Below are 19,068 nucleotides of genomic sequence, written 5' to 3'. Positions count from 1 at the left end.
GTTTATGTATGAGGTTCAGTTTTTTGTTGATGGTACATTTCTCTGTCCCCATTGATGTAGGCATCTATGTGTTTGTGCTGATGAGTGATAGCAGGTACTGTATTTCTGTGGCCTACCCAGAAGAAATGGCTCCAACACCAAACACTGAAAGTGAATGCACCATCAGTAACACATCTGTTATTTGGGTTTTTAGTGATAGGCTGTGAAATTTACAGTAAGTGTAACCCTATATCGTTCCTTTTTTTCCTTTTCCCTCTCCTGCCATTGGATGACTCTGAGGAGAGAAAATGACACTCCAGGAGATGGCTTGTGTCAGCCTCTCTCAGCTAGAGAAGTACAAATACTGTATCACTTTTTTCATGTCAGTAAACATCTGGGGAAGCTGTTCCCTGTTCTGATGCCTATCTTTGTGAAAGACCTGAGACCAAACAGACAAAATGAGTGGTCCTTCCTCATTATTCCCCTGCCACTGATAAAGCTGAATATAACAGAACTATTACAAGCCCAGAGGGAGAAATTATTATAGATTAGCTTGTAGCAGAATCAGAAAAACACACAAGATGGCATCATCATAAAGGTTACAGCAAATTAATTAGAACAGCAATTTCAGTTTGATTTGAAACCACAAACCTGCTGGTTTCTCTGATGCTTGTGCTTCAGCCTCTGTAACATGTGAATAGTTTGTGCAGGAGACTGGCATCAAATTCACTTTATTTAAACATTTTACAAACCAAGATAGCTGAGATACAGTTAAAATAAACCTGCTCTGTGTCCACTTTCTGTGAGAGCTTTAGTGCTTTTTTACTTTGTTTCAGGAGCTTTTTTAGCGGCTTATTACAAAGTCTAAACTCTATGTTGTCTTTGGATGTCATTAAATTTGGACGGTAGAATGGTGAATGGGGAAATGGGCTACATCTGTGCAATTGATTACTCTTGTCTGTCATTCCAAAAGAAAAGAAATGGAAAAAAAATGAACCCTCAATTGAAGAGGAGGAGTCAGCACACAGTCTGTAATCTAAACCGTGGCATGTGGAAACAAGGTGCAATCTCCAACTGCAAGATGCCCCTCTCATAAGTCAGGCTGGGAACAGTACATCTTTTGAATGGTATTTTGTCCATGTGTGGAAACCAGAGCAGAACATTCAATGATGGTGCCTGGATGTTTTACAACGCCACATGGATCTTCAAGGGAGAAGAGTCTGAGTTTCTTCCCAACACATGGAGCAGCCTTAGCCATCATTCCCTCACGTATTACATCATACCATGGTTATACTGCACTGTTTCATTGGCAGATACAGTATGAAAACAGACACATGGTTTATTACTGCCACTTTTGCCACTGAATTATGATCTCCAACGATGGATGAAACATGTAAAAATAATTTAAAGCCCCTCTTTGCAACTGACAATCTCATGCCTTGGAAGTTGAAAAAAGTTATCCCCTTAGGTGAGTTAATGTCCTCACCTAACAGAAAGAAGACAAGGACTGAATTAACAACAGAACTGACAGAAAACCCAGGTGTCGTTGTGTGAGCTGCACAAAGGTCACACTCGCGATCAAAATTTAAAGTTCATGTTGCAGTAAAAGAATCTTCTGCTCACCACAAAGATCCTTATTTGTCAGACTTGCATAATGCAAACTGCCGCATGTTGTTTCACAGGGATGTGTGTGTCAGAGGAACTGTCATACGGGAAACAGCGACGCCAATAATGCTGCTGCATATTAACACAGTGTTTTCAGATGTTGTCTGTTACTTGTGCTGTCCAGGGTGCTGGGTGCTCATAAATCGACCACAGCCTCCTGATTTCAGATTCTCTCAGCTCCTGATCCAAGCTTTTCTGAGTGAAATTAAGACATCTGCAGAAAAAAAACAGCGAGTTTGAGAGCCAACAAACATTAGTGATCTGAATATCAATATATGTTATTGAAATATGTAATCAGCCCTAATAGAATGATTAATTGCTTTTAAAAAGTTGTGTCATCCTCTCGATAATCAACTGAGTAAAGTAACTAGCACAGGTAGATAGCAGAGGAGAGCACAGTAAATGCAACACAAGCAAGTGTCTACCGCATCTGCTGCTTGCAGCTGGCTTCAGGCTGGAGCAGGGGGCTGCCAGCATGAAAAACTTACTGTGCTCCTATTTCATAGTGAAGCATGTAGAAAGACAGATTTAAAACAGCTATGAAAACCAAATGTGTGGGAGGCAGTCATTTGCTCCTATCACCCATGGCTCCACAGATAGATTAGTAAAGCCCTGTGTGATATTATTATGTTGCCTATCATGTATACTGCACATACACTTTGTATTCGATACACTGTTCTCATGCTTTGTGTTGAAATGGTAGTTGTTTTCTGATTGTGGTATTACAACCACCACTACAACTATGAAGAATAGTAGTAATAGTGCTAATAAAACAGATGATAGTCGTCATCATCATCATAGTCTTCATCATTGTTGAGGCAATACATTGTATAAACACATTGTAAACAGGTAGGAACTAGTGAGATGTTCATTCTCATTCTGTGGTTCACATTGCGGGTATTGAGCTTTGTGATGTCTTGCCAGCAGAGGGCGACATATTCCACCTGCCCTCAGACCTCTCACATTCAATGTCTGAACATCTGAGTTAAACTCTCTGTTGCTCTCTCTCTCTCTCTTTCTCTCAATCACTCACCCATCCCCTTCCCTCCTTTCTCTCTCTGACTCTCTTCTTCCTGCTTTTTGTCCAGTGATTGGTTGTGAGATTTACAGTTCAGTGACTCTCCAGGGAGCAGCTTGACTCGGGCCTGTGCTTGAATGAGAAACGGGGATTAGAGTGAAGGAGAAACAGACCGCTCTTCCTGCAAAGCACATTGATTTCTTAACTGGCTCAGGCATTCAGGAGAGGACTTCAGCTGACTTTTGCCGCTTCAGAGTACCTGTTATTTTAAACATTTTATGTTTCCTACCAACTGAAAAGCTTCTATGAGAAGTGCACATTAGATGCAATCGAAATAAATCAAACAAAAAGTTGATCCATACTTGAAATTGGAACTTTCTTGGTTTATTGAAATTGCTACCACTTATATGAACCTGTTATGATTGTCATGCCTACAGTTCATATGGGAACAAGACTATGGGAACTTTAGGACTGTAGGAGGCAAACTCCAACAGCTCCAACAGCTCGTTGATCTCAACAATCTTTCCAATGCCAACTTGTCTAACCCTAATTTTAACCACAAGAATTCTGTAAAAAAGACTGAGACTGATCTAGTTTCAGACCTTGAGATAGAACATGTTTTAACCCAATGTTTACTCAATGTGTGGATAGGTATAATGTAACTATATGACTATAGTCCCAGAAGTAGTGGACAAACACCATAAGCATCCTATTGTAGATGTGTTTCTGAAACAGAGATTGCAATGCACAAGCTACTTGCAATCTCAGGGGGATCTTAAAAATGGGTAACACTGATCCCAGGTCAGTACTAGAGGAAACTTGTGTATGGAGTATCTAGAGGAAGGGGCTCAGGGTGGGAGATTGGGGAGGGTGGGTTGGTGATGCGCTGCAGATCCTGAAACACGTGTTACAGTCTGTCCAGGTAGAAATGAGGATCAGATGCGGGGATGAGCCTGACCTCCTCAGCGCCCCCTTTTGGAATGTGACCCCCATCATAGGAGGGCTTTTAGCACTTGGTTCCGCTGCAGATTTATGTTCCTGCTGCAGAAGACATACCCCTGGTATGCTTTTAACAGTACCACCCCCCCTTTCACCCATCCTCTGCTCCAGGTGGGACCCTCTGGCTGTCCCCTGGGGGGATGGGGTGGCTGGTTTAAATGGGACGTGCTCCTGTCCCCGGGCCTGGGCAGCAACCAGATGTGTCCTTGTAGAGTTGCTGCTGTGGGTGGGTGGGGGGCCTTGTTTGATGTGAATAAATCCTAAAACTATTGTCACCTTCATTTCCATGTTCACCTGAACCAGGGCAATCTAGAGGGCTAACGGCTAACCTACTGTACTCATCCAGGGCAATTTACAGGGCTAAACTCATGCGCCCAACTGGGTTTTTACTGAGGGCATTTAAGTGGTGTAATGAATGGCTAAATAATAACACTAACTTGCACAGTATAAAGGCAATGTGCTCAAGGGTACAACAGCGGTAATCCTATGGCGATCAAAACCTGTAATTTTTCTGCTCACTGGCTTTGTATATGGTGTTATATTTGAGTAAGGGAGTTGATTCTGTAAACACAGGGAGGAGCGGATGCTGGTCTCTATTTCATGCACATATACTAGTGTGGTTTGGGTGTGTACGTGTGTGTGTGTGTGTGTGTGTGTGTGTGTGTGTGTGTGTGTGATTCCAGCAGGGACAATTCATTCTGAGAGGGATAAAACATGTCAGCAGACTCATTTACCACCAGACTCCAGCTGCAGGGGAGACCTCCCAGTCCAAGCAAAGCAATGGCTCACTATGTATACTGTATATACTGTACAAAGACGTGGATATTACATTGGAGAAAACTCTCACAGGTACAAGAGCACAGTTCCACCCTGGAAATCAAACCTTCAGGTGACCAGACAAAAGCCCTGCCCACCCTCAGTCTCTCAGTCTGTGTTGATTTTTGACATTCAGTCAAAAGAATCAAGCTGTTCTTAAATGTTGTTAAGTAATAATTTATACTTGAATTGTTTCATTGGTGTGGACCTGACCCTTAACAACAGGCCATCTTCTCTTCTGTACTTTTAGCCCTCTTGTGATGAAAGAACTGGGGACAAGAAGAAGGAGAGATGGAGAAACACTGTGGAAACTGTCTCTGTCTGTATCCACACTCTCAGGGTCCAATTAAGCCTGTTCACCTTTAAATCTGTTGTGTGACAAAGACAAGAGGCTTGGCAAATACTGGTGCTATGCTGTAGAATACATTAGAGGCAGTGCTTCAGAGGATGGATATGATTGTGTGTCTTTTTTGTTGACAAAACATAAAACACAGACAGGAAAAGGACACATTGATAGATGTAAAAATCTCCCTTTTTTGTTTGTTTTGAAGATTTCAGATTTATAGCTGTGCTGAAACATCAGTATGCAATATTTCAGACTTTTCTGGGTTGTATATTGCTGAAATAGGCATCAAAGCTTGCCTTACAGGGGCCTAGTGTGAGCTGACCTTCACATGTTCATGATAGAGCGGTGCGCAGCATCTGTTGTGGAGTGATAGATTTTCCCTGGATCTGTCAGACCTGTGATCATTAGGCATGCCTAGCCGTTTCAGCTGCGCCAAAACTTCCTGTGGAGAACTTCCTGCTCCTCTCACCGCAAAAATGTATGTTGCTGTCTGATTCAGTCTTCCTCCCCATGTTAAATTCATTTACCCTGCCCAGCTGGCAAGAGGTACACAATGGAAAAGCCAAACAACCACTATCATCCATACAGTGTCTCTGTGGACAGTGTTCTGGTGGGAGATGGCTGCCATGCATTACCCAGATGGGTTTAGGGGAGTCCCCTCCCCAAGTTATGACGTGCTTTGAGATTCATTAAAGGTCCTGTATTAATGCTATTTAAAATCATCATCATCATAATCATCATCAAAATCATCATCATCATCACCATCCTCGTCATCATCATCAAAATCATCATCATCATCACCATCCTCGTCATCATCATCATAATCATCATCAACATCATCATCGGTGTCATCATCTCAAGGTTTTCTGACTCATTCCAGGGACAGCCACTGCTGCCAGTTGATTCAGAAGCTTCCTTTTTGGGGTCTCATTCATTTGACAGGCTGACACAGACCGAGGTCCAAACCTAACGATCTGCAGTAAGAGACGATGAACGTGTCTGCATAGCTTTGAAAATGCTCAAGCTCGCTGGAGCCTTGTCCTCACTTGATCTGCGAGGAAGGGGGGGACTGAACCAAAGTCCTGATTACTTTTTTTTCAATTAGAGCAAAAGATCAGAGAAATGTCAGCCGTCAACACTGGAGACAGGGGAGGGGGTGTGTGTAGAAACTTGGCAAAACCGACCTTTTAAAGTTCTCTGATCTTTAGGTAATGTCAGGGATTGAGCTCCTTGCAGGATCTGTGTACTACAGGAAAATTCAAGCCCAGAAAACTAATGAAAAAATGGAGAGATTATTCCAGACTCTATAAATATGACCATATCTGCACACCTCTCCCACTGAAACCAAACCTTTATTAAAGGATGAGGTCAATGAATGTTTTGATGATGGAGGTTGGCGTCAGGTCACTCCAGCTTAATAAACAGACCTGTGTATATGTAAGTGTCTGCATCACTTATTGTCTGCATCACTTAGCAAAAAAATTGTGATCTATCATTCATTAATGTACAATGATGCCTCACATGTGAAGCTTGCTATAAATGCACAATTGAAATACATAGATATTAACTACACTATGTGACCTGATTCTCATGAAAGATCATTCAACTAATGAATATGCCAGACCAATATGGCTACTCAGAATAAATATGTTGTCATTATAATTATCAGTGCTGGTGCATGGTACATACAATACTTTACTATCCTGCAATAGATATTCACTCTTTACCTGGATCATTTCATTTCATGCATAATATCCAGTGTAAAAGCCTGATACCTGGTCCCTCTGGTGGTGACTGAGGGAAAGGGGAAAAGGTTGCTTAGTTTCTCTCCAACTTTTTTCTCATTCTGTTGGACAACTTTAATGGAGGACTTCTTCAGACTTAATAACTGCTCACCATTCCTGCATTTTACACTCTATCCATCTCACTTTCCTCTCCTCCTTACTCTGCCATCAATCTCAATAGCATCCCAAAAAACCCCATTCATTTCCCCCCATAAGACAAGGCCGCCTCCGTCCCTTGTATAAATGCACACTCTGTGCTCCGTCAAACAGCAATACTTTACACCCCATCCTTGCTCTCTATTCACGAACCTAGTTCATTTTCCACTGGGGTATAATCACCCCCATCCAGGATTACCTTGCAATCAGATGGCTTTTGAAGAGGGGGGGAGTCTTCAATGTAACTGCCATGAGACCTGACTCTGAACTTTGAGTGAGGATTTAGACCAAGTGTCATTATTTTTTTTTACTCCTCCTTCCCAAGATTTTTTAGTTAATATTTGTAACATTATGGCACAACTCATAATGCTTTCAGCATCCTCAAATAATAAATCAACACATAAATAAACACACAAGCAAGTAGCTAAAAATGAAGTACCGTACAAAGGGCATTGCACACTCCATGTATCCTAGCAGACTTATCATACACTGTGTGAGAGCTATTCAAGCAACTGAGACACACATGCTTAAGTGTCTGAAGGTTAGATGTGCTAATGCAGGTTAGTGTGGAGTTTTGGTGGCCTTATACAAAGGTCATACTATGGGAATCGTGATGATTGAATCTACCTCACTATCTCAACCCTGGCACATTCTCCTAACTTCTGTTGCTGGCTGCTGGCTTCCACTGCGTCAGGGAAGCTGTTTCAGACAAAAAAAAAAAAAAAACACAGCTGCCAGGCAATACAAGAGGGGATTTGGGCGGCCTGGATTTCTCTGCTTCTGTATAATTTGTGAGCTAAATAAATAAATTAATATCATCCATAAAATCTGAGATAATTTATTTGAGTTTTAAAAGATCATGCTGTAAACTGTTTGAGAGAAGATGAAAGGGTACCTAACTAATGGCAAGGGACCACCGTTATTAGCTCTTACTGCTCCTAACGGTGTTTGACCACAATGAAAAAAAAAAACATACATTTATCAACATAGGTTTTGTTTCCCCTGCTCTGCACTCATACTTTTGACTTTTAATTATGTTTAACCGACAGAGAAGCCGTGTGTCCCACACATCAACAGACTTCTCAGAATGGCTCTTCACTGGAGATTATTAGAACGATAAAATGAAGCCTCGTCTGAGAGTTATTTTCTCACCTTTTCCAAAGGAGAGCCGCGAGCGTCCGCCGGTGCGGCTCCGGTTTTTCGACAGCGAGAGCTCCGGAAAACGCTATGGAAATGCTGTACGTAGGCGTGGGCGCGTCGGCAACCCTTTTCGCTGATTTAAGATCTCGGCTAGAAAGAACTTCAAAATGTTGTTTCAGCCCTTTAGAACTGTGAGACAGTCGTCACATTTTCCCTTCTCACAACATCGGGAGGTAGGGTTGCCAGAACATCGCTTTGAAACCCCCCCTCTTATCCCCCCCAAAAAAGTTTAAAACATGTTTAATACTTTTGGATACCTTGAATAAAAGTTTCCTTCCTTAAATGTGTGTGCAGGTAGCTAGTACTACCATTGCGTTAAAAGGAGAACAAACAATGGTCATTTCTCAAGGTCTATGAAAAAGATTCTATTATCAGTTCTGAGCACCAGGTCACCAAATAAGGTTGGTCAGCAGCTGCTTGACTGATTGCTCCTTCTTGTGCCAAACAGCTGAAGCTGTCTGAAGCTGGGAAAACCAGGTTGTGGCCCAAAGTGGTATTTGCAAGGGATGCACTTCCCTCTGACCAGTCAAATCCAATGCTTCAGTGCAGTAATAATAATAATAATAATAATAATAACAATAAATAAATAAATAAATAATTCCCTCTTCCTCCACGCCAGCTGATATGTCGTCAGTGTAATAGCACAAACTGTACAACACTTGTGTTGGCTGAGGTGGTTGCCTCTCCCCACCACTCCCCAAAACCAGCAGATGCAAGCATTTGATGAGGTGTAAGTGATACAACACTGATCCCGAGTGCCCTTCTAAAAAGTGGCCTTAAAGAAATCAAGTTTCTATAGAGATTTCCCCAGCTCTCACCTGGTCCTGTGCTTTTCAGGGCGACTGTGATATACGGTCAGGCCTGGAGATGAAACGCATAGCAACGCATAGACACAGAAACCCCACCTGCTGTTGCCTTCCATCTCCAGCATTACTGGCTGCAAGCAGTCTTAACCCACCAGGGATGTTTGCCATAGCCATAATCTCATGATCCCTTTGAATAGGTGGCCAGTCTCTGTGCTATCAGGAAGGCAGGGAAAAAGGAGAGGCTGTGTAATTCCTCCCAGATGATTCCATGGTACTTCCATCAACTCAGCCTGTTCCTCCAGTGGCTACAGAGAGCATGTTAAACTCTAACGCTGCTTTACGGTGCTTCTACAGGAGTAGATATTTCTGATGTCACTGTTTCTGTACTAAAATACCCTTATATTGTTACACTACCCATCTCAGTTCTGCCAGTTCTGTTTTTTTCCCACTTTATTTAAAGGGCCTACTTACACAGTTTATGATGATGCATTAATTGCATGAATTAAGTAGAATTTTTTAAATGGTCAGTAAATTGATAATGAGCAGGTTAAAGATGGGCAATACATGTCCAAGATCAATATTTTAAAAAATATACCGTTCACATGGTCAGATTTTTTTTCAATGTCAGTTTGTCATTGATATTTATAGCTGAAAACAATTTAGCCACTTCCTGACAAAAAGTTACATCAGTAACTAGTGTCAATTAGTTAATCAATTTGTTAATCTATCAATAATCAAGCAATTAGCCACTCAACGCACACCTCCTTTTTTCAAAACATACAACATGCAAAATGCAAAATAACAACATGCAAAATAATAAGTAGTAACATAAAGTCTCAAGCACATGTGATGTCTTGCACGATTTATTTCCTTGCATTCCTTGCTTTATTTTTGGTATAGTATTGGGGGGTTCGTTTCAAATAGCATATTGATGGCTGAACAGATAGACATGCTTGAAACACATATGGAAGAAGTTTACCAGAATATATTTCAAATGTGTTATCTTAAAATGAAATATATGTTTTGCATGTGTAATAAGCCAACAATGCAGAGACTGTGATCAGAGGTATAGCATGTTATTAATGTGTAATAAGCCAATACATGAAGAATTGTTATGAGGATAAAAATGTTTCATTAATGTGTAATAAATCAACAATATAGTTATTATATAAGTTTTAATGAAGTAGGTGTAGCATGTTGTTAATTTATGAGGAAATAAAAACTGAACACATTTTAAAGTATAAATATGTGGAAAACTATGTGTTGAGAGATTGAAAATCTTTAATAAAAAGGGTACTTTTTTCTCCTTAAATGTATAAAATGTTTTTGTGACCAGTGAGAGATGCCACTTAAATACCCAAGGATGATTCTCAGAATTTAACATACACAATTGTGCTAAAATCACAAGGTTCAAATTGCTCTATATTGATTGCTTAGCTTCTGTTGAGAATACTTAGCTTGAACAGTCTATTTTTAACAGAGCTTTTTCCCCATGAGTACATGTCATACATATTATACACTCATGCATGTGGACTTCCAATGACAAGCCAAACACACCGAGCGGAATGTCTTCATTTCAGAAATGCAAGCTGAATTCCTCTTATTACCAAAAGCTTGACAACAGAAAGAAGTGAGCCTGCCTGGCTCAGTTCAGCCGAGGTCAGTTAGACTGATCAAAATGCAGGAGACAACATTTGTCAAGGCCCTTCTCCCTCTTTTCTTACTGCTGCTTTGAAGAAGCTGAGTGAGGACTGAAAAACGTTAAAACCACACAGGTAGTACTTAGGTTGTATAACATCAGTTTGGCCTATGACATGATAGCCAATAAAGAAATCTCTCTTCCTCAAGGTCATTTTACTTTTTTTATGAAGTTATTGACTGGCAAAGGTGATCCCAGATTTCTCCTTGACACAGCTGCTTGATTCACAAATAAACAAAGAGACACTCACTACCTATAATTTTGTTTATGTGTTCAGTAGAAGCGATGACATTTCAAAAACCCTAGGAGCTGTGCCTGGTAATGCAAAAAGTGTGCTAGACATCACCATCGCTCCCACCGTCGGGCCAAGACAATCCTTAGAAGTTTAGTCTTTGATAGATGAGTCTGAAATAACCAGAAGAGCTAACTTCAAAAACCTTCCTCATGCTCGTATGATCCTATTCCCATAGAGCTTGCAAAGGAAGTGCCACCTGTTCTGTGCCAACCCTGTTTTGAATATAATCAAAGCACCTCTTTCCATGGGCTACGTGCCTGGCTCTTTCAAAACAGCATTAATAAAGTGTTTACTTAAAAAGCCAAATCTCAATCCAAACAACCATAATAAGCGCCTGCTGGGTGGTGGCACAAAATTCATACGAACTCTCATGATATTTATGAAAAATTCCATTTTCCAAAACATTCACTCATATCATAGCATCCAGCTGGATTCAATCAACATCCTTGAAATACAAATAAATGCAGTTTTTATCATTTTCCAATGCAAATTATTTCTATCATTCATTTGGTTTCATGAATGTAAAAATGTGTGAGGAGAAAACTCTGAAAACTCTGTACTAGAGCTTTTTAGACAGCACCAGTGTTTACATGTCTTATACAAAGGAGGTGCACTCTTGTAAGTCAATGAAATAGTTTCCTTTGGCATCTGTAGCTTGACATCTACAGACAGCCCCACAAGGTTCTACGTTTACATGCATTGACATACAATGCTATGCCTTTGTTTTCTTTGTCAGGTAAGCACACAAAATGTTTAATCCCATTCTTTGAGGTGAGGTTTATTTAACATTTCAAAGGCATAAATTAAATAATTCATTAATGGGTTGAAGGATGGAGTAAGATATTTATAAGAAGCACCTACATTGGTTTGGCTCTCAAATATCGAGCAGTTATTTTTTAATATTGGATTGCTACTACAGATGGAAGCCTGGTGGTCAGTATGCAGAATTTCATTCTGTGCAGGTGAACAGATTCTTGGACACATTCTTATAAAAACTGCTAGGAGACATGATACTCTCTCTGCTATGCAGATTACAGAATTCTGTAAAAAAAACCCTCCTCTATTAATCTTACAGCACAACGCCAGGATGAATCTCCTGAATTATGTTTTAATGATGTAATACTTCTAAATAATCTAATGTCTATACATCTGGAAATGGTTGTGGAAATGATGGAAAATTATAAGGAATATTCATCAACTTCATTTTTTAATTTCCCTTTAGAAATTGCCATGTGGTGTTCAGTGCTTTATAACAATCTTGATGGTCAAAATGTATATTGTACATATAGACAGATAGATGTACATAAGCACATACATAAATGTGTTACATTACATTATTTTCATTTAGCAGTTGATCTTATCCAGAGCAACTTACATAGCTTACAGTTTTATCCATTTATGCAACTGGATATTTACTGAGGCAATTGTGGGCTAATGACAATGCCCCAGTGGGGAATTGAACTGGCAACCTTTTAGTTACAAGCCATGCTCTACATCACTGCACACTGTTGCTCTGCAGTGGCATAATACATACATAATATGTCGCTGTATAAACTTGGCCTTGTGCTGTTGTACTACAAGGTGGTGAAACAGTTCAGCGATGGGAAGATATTGATGGAAGGCATGAGACAGACCATTTACATATAATGGGACAGACAATGTGTTTATAGTGCTATCATATCCAGGGCGAGAATAGCATACATGTTAAATGGCCATCTTGGGATTAGAACCTGAAACATTCTGGTTATAGGTCTAAAGCCTTAATTACTGCACAACAGGTGAACAGTCTTGATCCTAGGCTGCTGGAGATGCTCCTGGTTTCTGTTCCGCCTGAACTCTTAATCACATAATTGGATCAGATATTCTGTTGACACAGGTGATTCAGTCTGAACTGTGAAATGTTGATCACCTTCAGCATATGCTCACAAGCATTAATTTAGTAGAATAATTAATCTAACCAGATAATTAAGAGCAGGGGTGCCTATCCTTGCACCATGCTTTCAGGCTAATTTCATCAGGTTGATTCAAACCACTCGCAATAAACTCGTGCACTCGTGCACCTTCTGACAGGACCTCATATAGACAAAGCATCTAATGAAGAGCAAGTTATCAAGCATTTGGCCCACCATTCCATTGATGAAGCCCCCATCTGAAGCACAGGTATATCTTAGTGGGTCTTTCGTGACACCGCTCAATCATCTCGGGTTTCTTTTGGTGGATTGGATTGAAATTCATCTCTGCCGATTACAATCAAACAGAAAATGGACTCCACCCCCGCTTGTCCAAGCGCCACCCTTTATCTGCATTTCTGAGTGCCGTATTTCGACAGGTCACCTGAGACTGCAGTCAGGGCGTCTGTGCTGCAAGCTGCAGTGACTGGTGGCAGTAAATATGTGCATATTCCTGTTGTGCATCTGTGACCACCCTTGGTAACATATGCTGTCCTCCCTCTCCATTAAACTGCGATTTCAGTTTGAGGCATACCTGTTGTAGCCTTTGCCATAGATCTCTCTTGGAAAACAGTGCTTGAAAAATCACCACAGGTCTTCAGACAGCCTGGCGTGTGGAGCCGGCCTTGGCACACCCACACCCACACCGCACTGTACAACAGTGAACACAGCTGCGTCTACCCCACACCCTAAAGAGCCTGCGGCCCCATCTGTCTCCATTAACCATTTCCCTTAAGTGGCTTTACCAACAGGACAGGCCAGAGGAAAGTTTGACAGCACTGGCCAGAGGATGTGGTAACAGGCTTCAGGTTCAATTCCCCGATTCCCTGGGGGAATTTTTTATTTTTAATTTTCCTGTGCGAAAGGATGATTTGTATACGGTGTATTAAATGCATCCAGCTGCACAAATGGATATTGTGAATGTATGGTGCATATCTAATGATCTAACTCTGGGATATGCAGCTGTACAAATGGATATGAAATGCATGGTCCATACCTAATGATCTAATTCTAATGTAGAGACAGTAGAGTCAGACTGCTGTGGGGCGAAGGCTCATGAGGGATTTGTTGTTGCGGTCCTGGTTTCCTCCACACTCGGATCGGCATTACAGCTCTCCGCGTTACGGCTGGACAGCAGCTGAGAGACATCTGGGCCTGAGCGTCCTGCCAGATCCAAATTTTTTTCATACTCCACCCTCCCCCCTCTTAGAACAGTTTGGACTCTGGATCACTTCAGCAGAGCCCCTGCTGGAATGGGTTCTGTGGAGAGACGTCTGTCTTGGGTTCTCCTCACACGCCTGTTTGTGTAACTACAGAAGGGAGGGGGAAAGAACATATCCGGACAGAGTTTTAGTTTAGTTTTTTTTTTTTTCCACCAAGCTCTCGGCAGAATATTTTGATTGGCAGTGCTCAGATCCCACTAATTTTCTCTTGGATGCCAGTGCAAGCCTCATTAGAAATCTTTACAACTTTTGTAAAGTTGCAGGGCATTCTGGGAGATGACATTTCAAGAAGAGAGTAATATTCTCTCTCCCAGCAGAACATGGCTAGAAGGTTCTGTGTCAGTCTCTGTGACGTTCTGCTTTTCTCAGGGTGACAGTAAGTGGATCAGCCAGGGGAATGACTGATATTATAAAGTTTGGATTATCATTCTTATTAAACATAATATCACCACTCCCTTCACTCAAACATGCACCACATGCACACAAACCAGTGCGCACACAGACACCACGCACTATTCGCGTGAGCTTTGATTCAGTTCCTGTGTTTTGTTAATATTTTACATTTTCTTTCTGTTCCGGATAAAGGGCCACATTCTGATCAACAAAGGATCCTCTTACTTTTCATTCAAGCATCATGTCTCAATTAGTCTCGTTTGGTCTGTGAGGATTTGGGCACAAACTTGTCATGGCAACAGTCACAAGCTTCTCCGGCGTCTTGGTGGTGTCCAGCTGGAGCTCACTGCTGTTCAGAGAACGCTCGCTCTTCATGTCTGCCAGGCACCCCGATGGAGAGCTCCACTCATCTGGTGTTTGCTTTGCTGTGCTCTTGCTTGTTTGATTCCATTCACTGTCACAACCAAACAACCTTGTTTCGCGGCAGAGGAAACAGCCTCTTTCACTCTTGTTGCTCACAGAGAAGGTGGCTCTTCCAAAGCATTACACAGGAGGTCTCCCAGTTTATTTCCACCAATGTGTTACCAGTGTTGAGTTTGTATGGATGTACAGTACTCCCTTCCTATGAATGGGAGAGTGTATCAGCATTGCACACGTGCCTCGTTTTAGTACTACCAGCCCAGGTGTTCTAGTTATCAACTGGCAATTCCAAATTTGGGGTAAAACAGGGAAATAAATGAAGCAGTAATGATCCCCTCCATTTGGCTAAATGTGATGACCCATAAATGCTTGCCCACTGAAATAGTCAGCGCAAGTCCCTTTCATTATAGAACTAAAGCAACAATTTTCCCATTGGGAAACATACGACTGCTGCGAATGCATTTTGCATGCTATCGACATTCCACACTCTAAATTCCTGCGATGGAGGGAGCTTTCCATTCCGCACGGCATTCTCGAATTCCGGAATGCTGGAGCAGCACACCGTGTGCCTTGTTCTCTGTGAGAGGTGAACCCAGGACACTCCGAGCCAGGCAGTGAGGTTGTGGCTTGTGATGTCACTTCCTGCGAATGAGTGGGCTTCCCGCACAGCAAGATCGCTTATGTCCTTCCTAATTTATCTTCATTTGATTTCATTCACTCTGGCAGGCCGGAGCGTCCCTGACCACAAGGTCATGCCCTTTGACCCCTGACCCTACAGCTCTTGTAAATCCCTAGATTACCCTTCCCACTCCTCTCTGAGGGATGCGTCTCTCCCATAAGCTCAAGTCATCCAAAAAGGTCAGCACTGGGACAGCACAACACACAAAATATGTGAGTGAACATGGCTCTAAATGATAGCAAAAATTGCATTAGATGACATATTTTATTTTTATAAATCTGTAATATACTTTTTGAAGGAAAAAAGTTTGCCGTACAGAATGCTGGTACTTTCTCTGCATGCTGGTACTGTCGTTGTCGTGCACAGTAGATGTGACATAAATTGGTTCAGTGTGACACCTCTATGTACTTTGCAAAGTAACATCTCTCAGTTTCAATGAGTTCCCATGTTATACATTCCCCCCAGACTGAAGGGAAGACATCTCCCCTGCAAAAGGAGCTATGATGACAATTGCATGATTTTATCACCAAACCTGGGACATTCAGAGTGACTGAGACACACTCAAAGTCACTATTCCTCATTTATGCAGATATATTTAATTGTTTAACAACTGAGAGTGATTTTCAGCATAATTTGTAATACTTTTAGTTATGTTCACTTTAAGTTTTAATTCAGTCAACTCTAAAACAATGAATCAACACCAAGCACCAACAATGTAAAAGCCCACCTGTGCTCCTTTCTGTATATGATTCTTGAAGACTTTGAGTGACCAGAAAACCATCCATGAACAAAACAACTTATTTATAAGGTTTTACTTTTTCTGTTTGCTCTGATGTAAAGCTTTGGCTGGTACCTGCAGCTGGAACAGGGTCTAAGGTCCTAGGCTTACAGCATGCGGTTCAGAATCTAGAGTTATGCATGAAAATACATGATACTTATCCTGAAACATATGAAAGCTGAATACTTGGCTTGACCTAGTGGTAGAGTGAGAATTGGCAGACTCATCTATGTTGTGGGGGTTGAAGCCATGGCATGGTTGCTGAGAACTGGTGCCCATTGGATATCCGTTTTTGGGAGGCCACCTATTGTCTTTCACTGTGCATCAGTGCCATAGGACATATTACTAATTTCCTGGCAAAAAGCAGGGGCATATTACACACACAGCTGCTATTTATTTTTATAAAATGTAGGCATCCATCACCCAACCGCCTGTGTGTGTGTGCGTGTGTATGTTTGGTGATTCATTTCAGCATTTCAGAATTCCAGTGGTGGAGTATCTGCAGGGTAAATGAATCACGCATTTTGGCTGGCAGGGCTGTGTGAACAACATGCTCTGAAAAATATACTATGTGCTGGGCCAAATCTTCTCACAAAACAAACAAACAAAAATGATGTGACCCCAACACAGAGAGGAAATTTTGCATATTAATTAAACAGATGCGCTAATTAAAAATAAAGTTATTCAACTTCAAATACAAAAAAGGAACACTTTAGGGACCCATTCCAAACAGGAAGTGTTACTATGATTCTCAAAAGAAATAGTGGAAATTATATTATTTTATTTAATTCTTTTTCTAGGAGGAGAAATAATTTTGTTATAATCCTCCAGAAATAACCTTTCCCTCATAAGGCTTATATTCCTAAAATGAAAGTAAACTATGTTCAACTTATATAGCTTGTTGATTACCCTTTTAATATGAATAGCATGATATAAATTCAAATACAATAGCTGGATACCTGTGCTGGATGCAGATTTAGAGGAAGGACATATTTTCTAAAACATTACACAGTGCATTCCTGGTTAGTTTAAGGGTTCCTTCGCAAAGACGGGTTCCAATTTACGACATAGGGGGCGCTCTTGTATCAATTACTCCTTTTAGAAACGTGCACCATGCAAGATACAGTATGCCAAACTGGCTTGTTCAACAACAGGTAATGGGAAAATGCCATAGTAATTACAATGAAACAACAAGAATTCTGCTGCTTCTACTATCGATATATTTATATTTATTATTATTATTATTATTATTATTATTATTATTATTATTAGAATACTACAGCTACCGATGATTACATTAATAGTCTTAAGCATCGTCATCATCATAATCATTTAGAAAAGGTACAGTGGGTGAATGGCGAGCGCACATTTTCATATTGCATTTTGAAGTATAGGCAGTTCTTCAACTTCAAAAGAACCGTATATGAAAACGTGTGCTTAAGAATGTGCAGTCAGAAAAAGAGAGAGACAGACAGAGAATGTGTGTGTATGTGTGTGTGTGTATGAGAGAGAGAGAGAGAGAGAGAGAGAGAGAGAGAGAGAGAGAGAAAGGGAGGGGGAGGGAGGGAGGGAGAGAGAGAGCGTTCCCTCACAGTGCACTTTACAGTTACTTGCGGGCTGCTGTCACTTAAGTGGTGGATAGCTGATCGGGAGGAACTTAAACTGCACTGGATCCCGAAGTCCGTCTTTCTTGCGCGCGCAGTTCGGAGCTGCCATGGATATTGTGTCTGGATTTACATTCTTAATTATTTTCACGTTCTGTCTGCACACTGGCAGCCTTTATATCGCCAATAGCATAGGTACGTGCGACTGTTTTATTTGCACTTAAAGTCTGGAGTGTTGCGAACTTACGTGCTGTTACCCTCTGCCGCGAAGACAGTTTTACCGTTATTTTCCATGCAGTTCTCCATCAGTTTAAACATCTGTCTCGTAAATCTTTTTTTCCAAGATTCACGGGAACTTGGGAAATATTGTGTATTTTCTGCCTAATCATCAGTCATTGCATTTAAGTTCCTTTTTTCTCTCCATATCCTCCCACTAGCAAAATTATGTACAACTATGCAGTCTGCGCGCGTGACTCAATTATACTTTTAAATGTTTACAACAGTACTCTCACAATATCGATTAAAACGAAGCAGTCATTCGGTCACTGCTATTTTTCGATGACTACCGAATTAACGAAAGACTGTGATGCTGGCAAACCATGTTAATCAGTTAATATTCCTAAATAACAAAAGAGGATGAAATTCAGTGCAAATAAAACATCAACTGAAATTGATTCTCAAGAACGATCGTTAACGGAAAACCAGTGTAAGTGCAATAATATACAAAAACGTAAATCATGTCATTAGCTACTTTTTATCTGTAGATCAGGAATTTGGCATTAATTGAAATTACGCTGACAATGACGACAGGGCAACGATTTGCTTTTAGAAAATAAAAGCTTAATCAGCAAATATTTTACTTTATCTAAGTGGTCATAGACAAATATTAGGCACAATTGTTCACGCGTATTCTTGTTAAGGGCATCTCCGCGGGCCGGACGGTCACTGGTGTGATTATGATTTCATTTATGTTGAAGTTCCATGTGAACGACGAAGGTGGTAATTGCCATAATGCAATTATCTGCAATAATAAAAATGAGGTAGATGCAGCACTTCTTTCGGAAGAGTACTTCTGGGATGCTTGACTAAACAACTTTTGGAAGTAGGCTATAATTCACTTTCGAAGAAAAAAAAAAGGCTTAGCCTTTGTATCTTAGCTTTCCAGCAATGCAGCTGCACGAGCACGAACGGCAGGTCAGAAAAATACGAAAAGAATATAATTGACAAAGTAAATAGTGGAGCTAACTGTACTAGAACAC

The 19,068-nt window shown here is 40.9% G+C and overlaps 1 protein-coding gene across 1 annotated transcript in view; it reads left to right on the top strand.

The window, feature by feature from the left end:
• The first annotated feature begins 17,899 nt into the window (after positions 1–17,899).
• The window catches only part of LOC118774527 (A disintegrin and metalloproteinase with thrombospondin motifs 2-like), an 85,332-nt gene continuing 84,163 nt past the window's right edge, over positions 17,900–19,068 (top strand). The window contains exon 1 of the mRNA XM_036523874.1: positions 17,900–18,004. Within this exon, the coding sequence (XP_036379767.1) occupies positions 17,920–18,004 (85 nt within the window). The 5' untranslated portion in view covers positions 17,900–17,919. The remainder of the gene's footprint in view (positions 18,005–19,068) is intronic.

The sequence above is a fragment of the Megalops cyprinoides genome, chromosome 3, assembly GCF_013368585.1.
Source record: "Megalops cyprinoides isolate fMegCyp1 chromosome 3, fMegCyp1.pri, whole genome shotgun sequence".
NCBI lineage: Eukaryota > Metazoa > Chordata > Actinopteri > Elopiformes > Megalopidae > Megalops > Megalops cyprinoides.
This window is presented reverse-complemented; position numbering and strand designations above follow the sequence as displayed.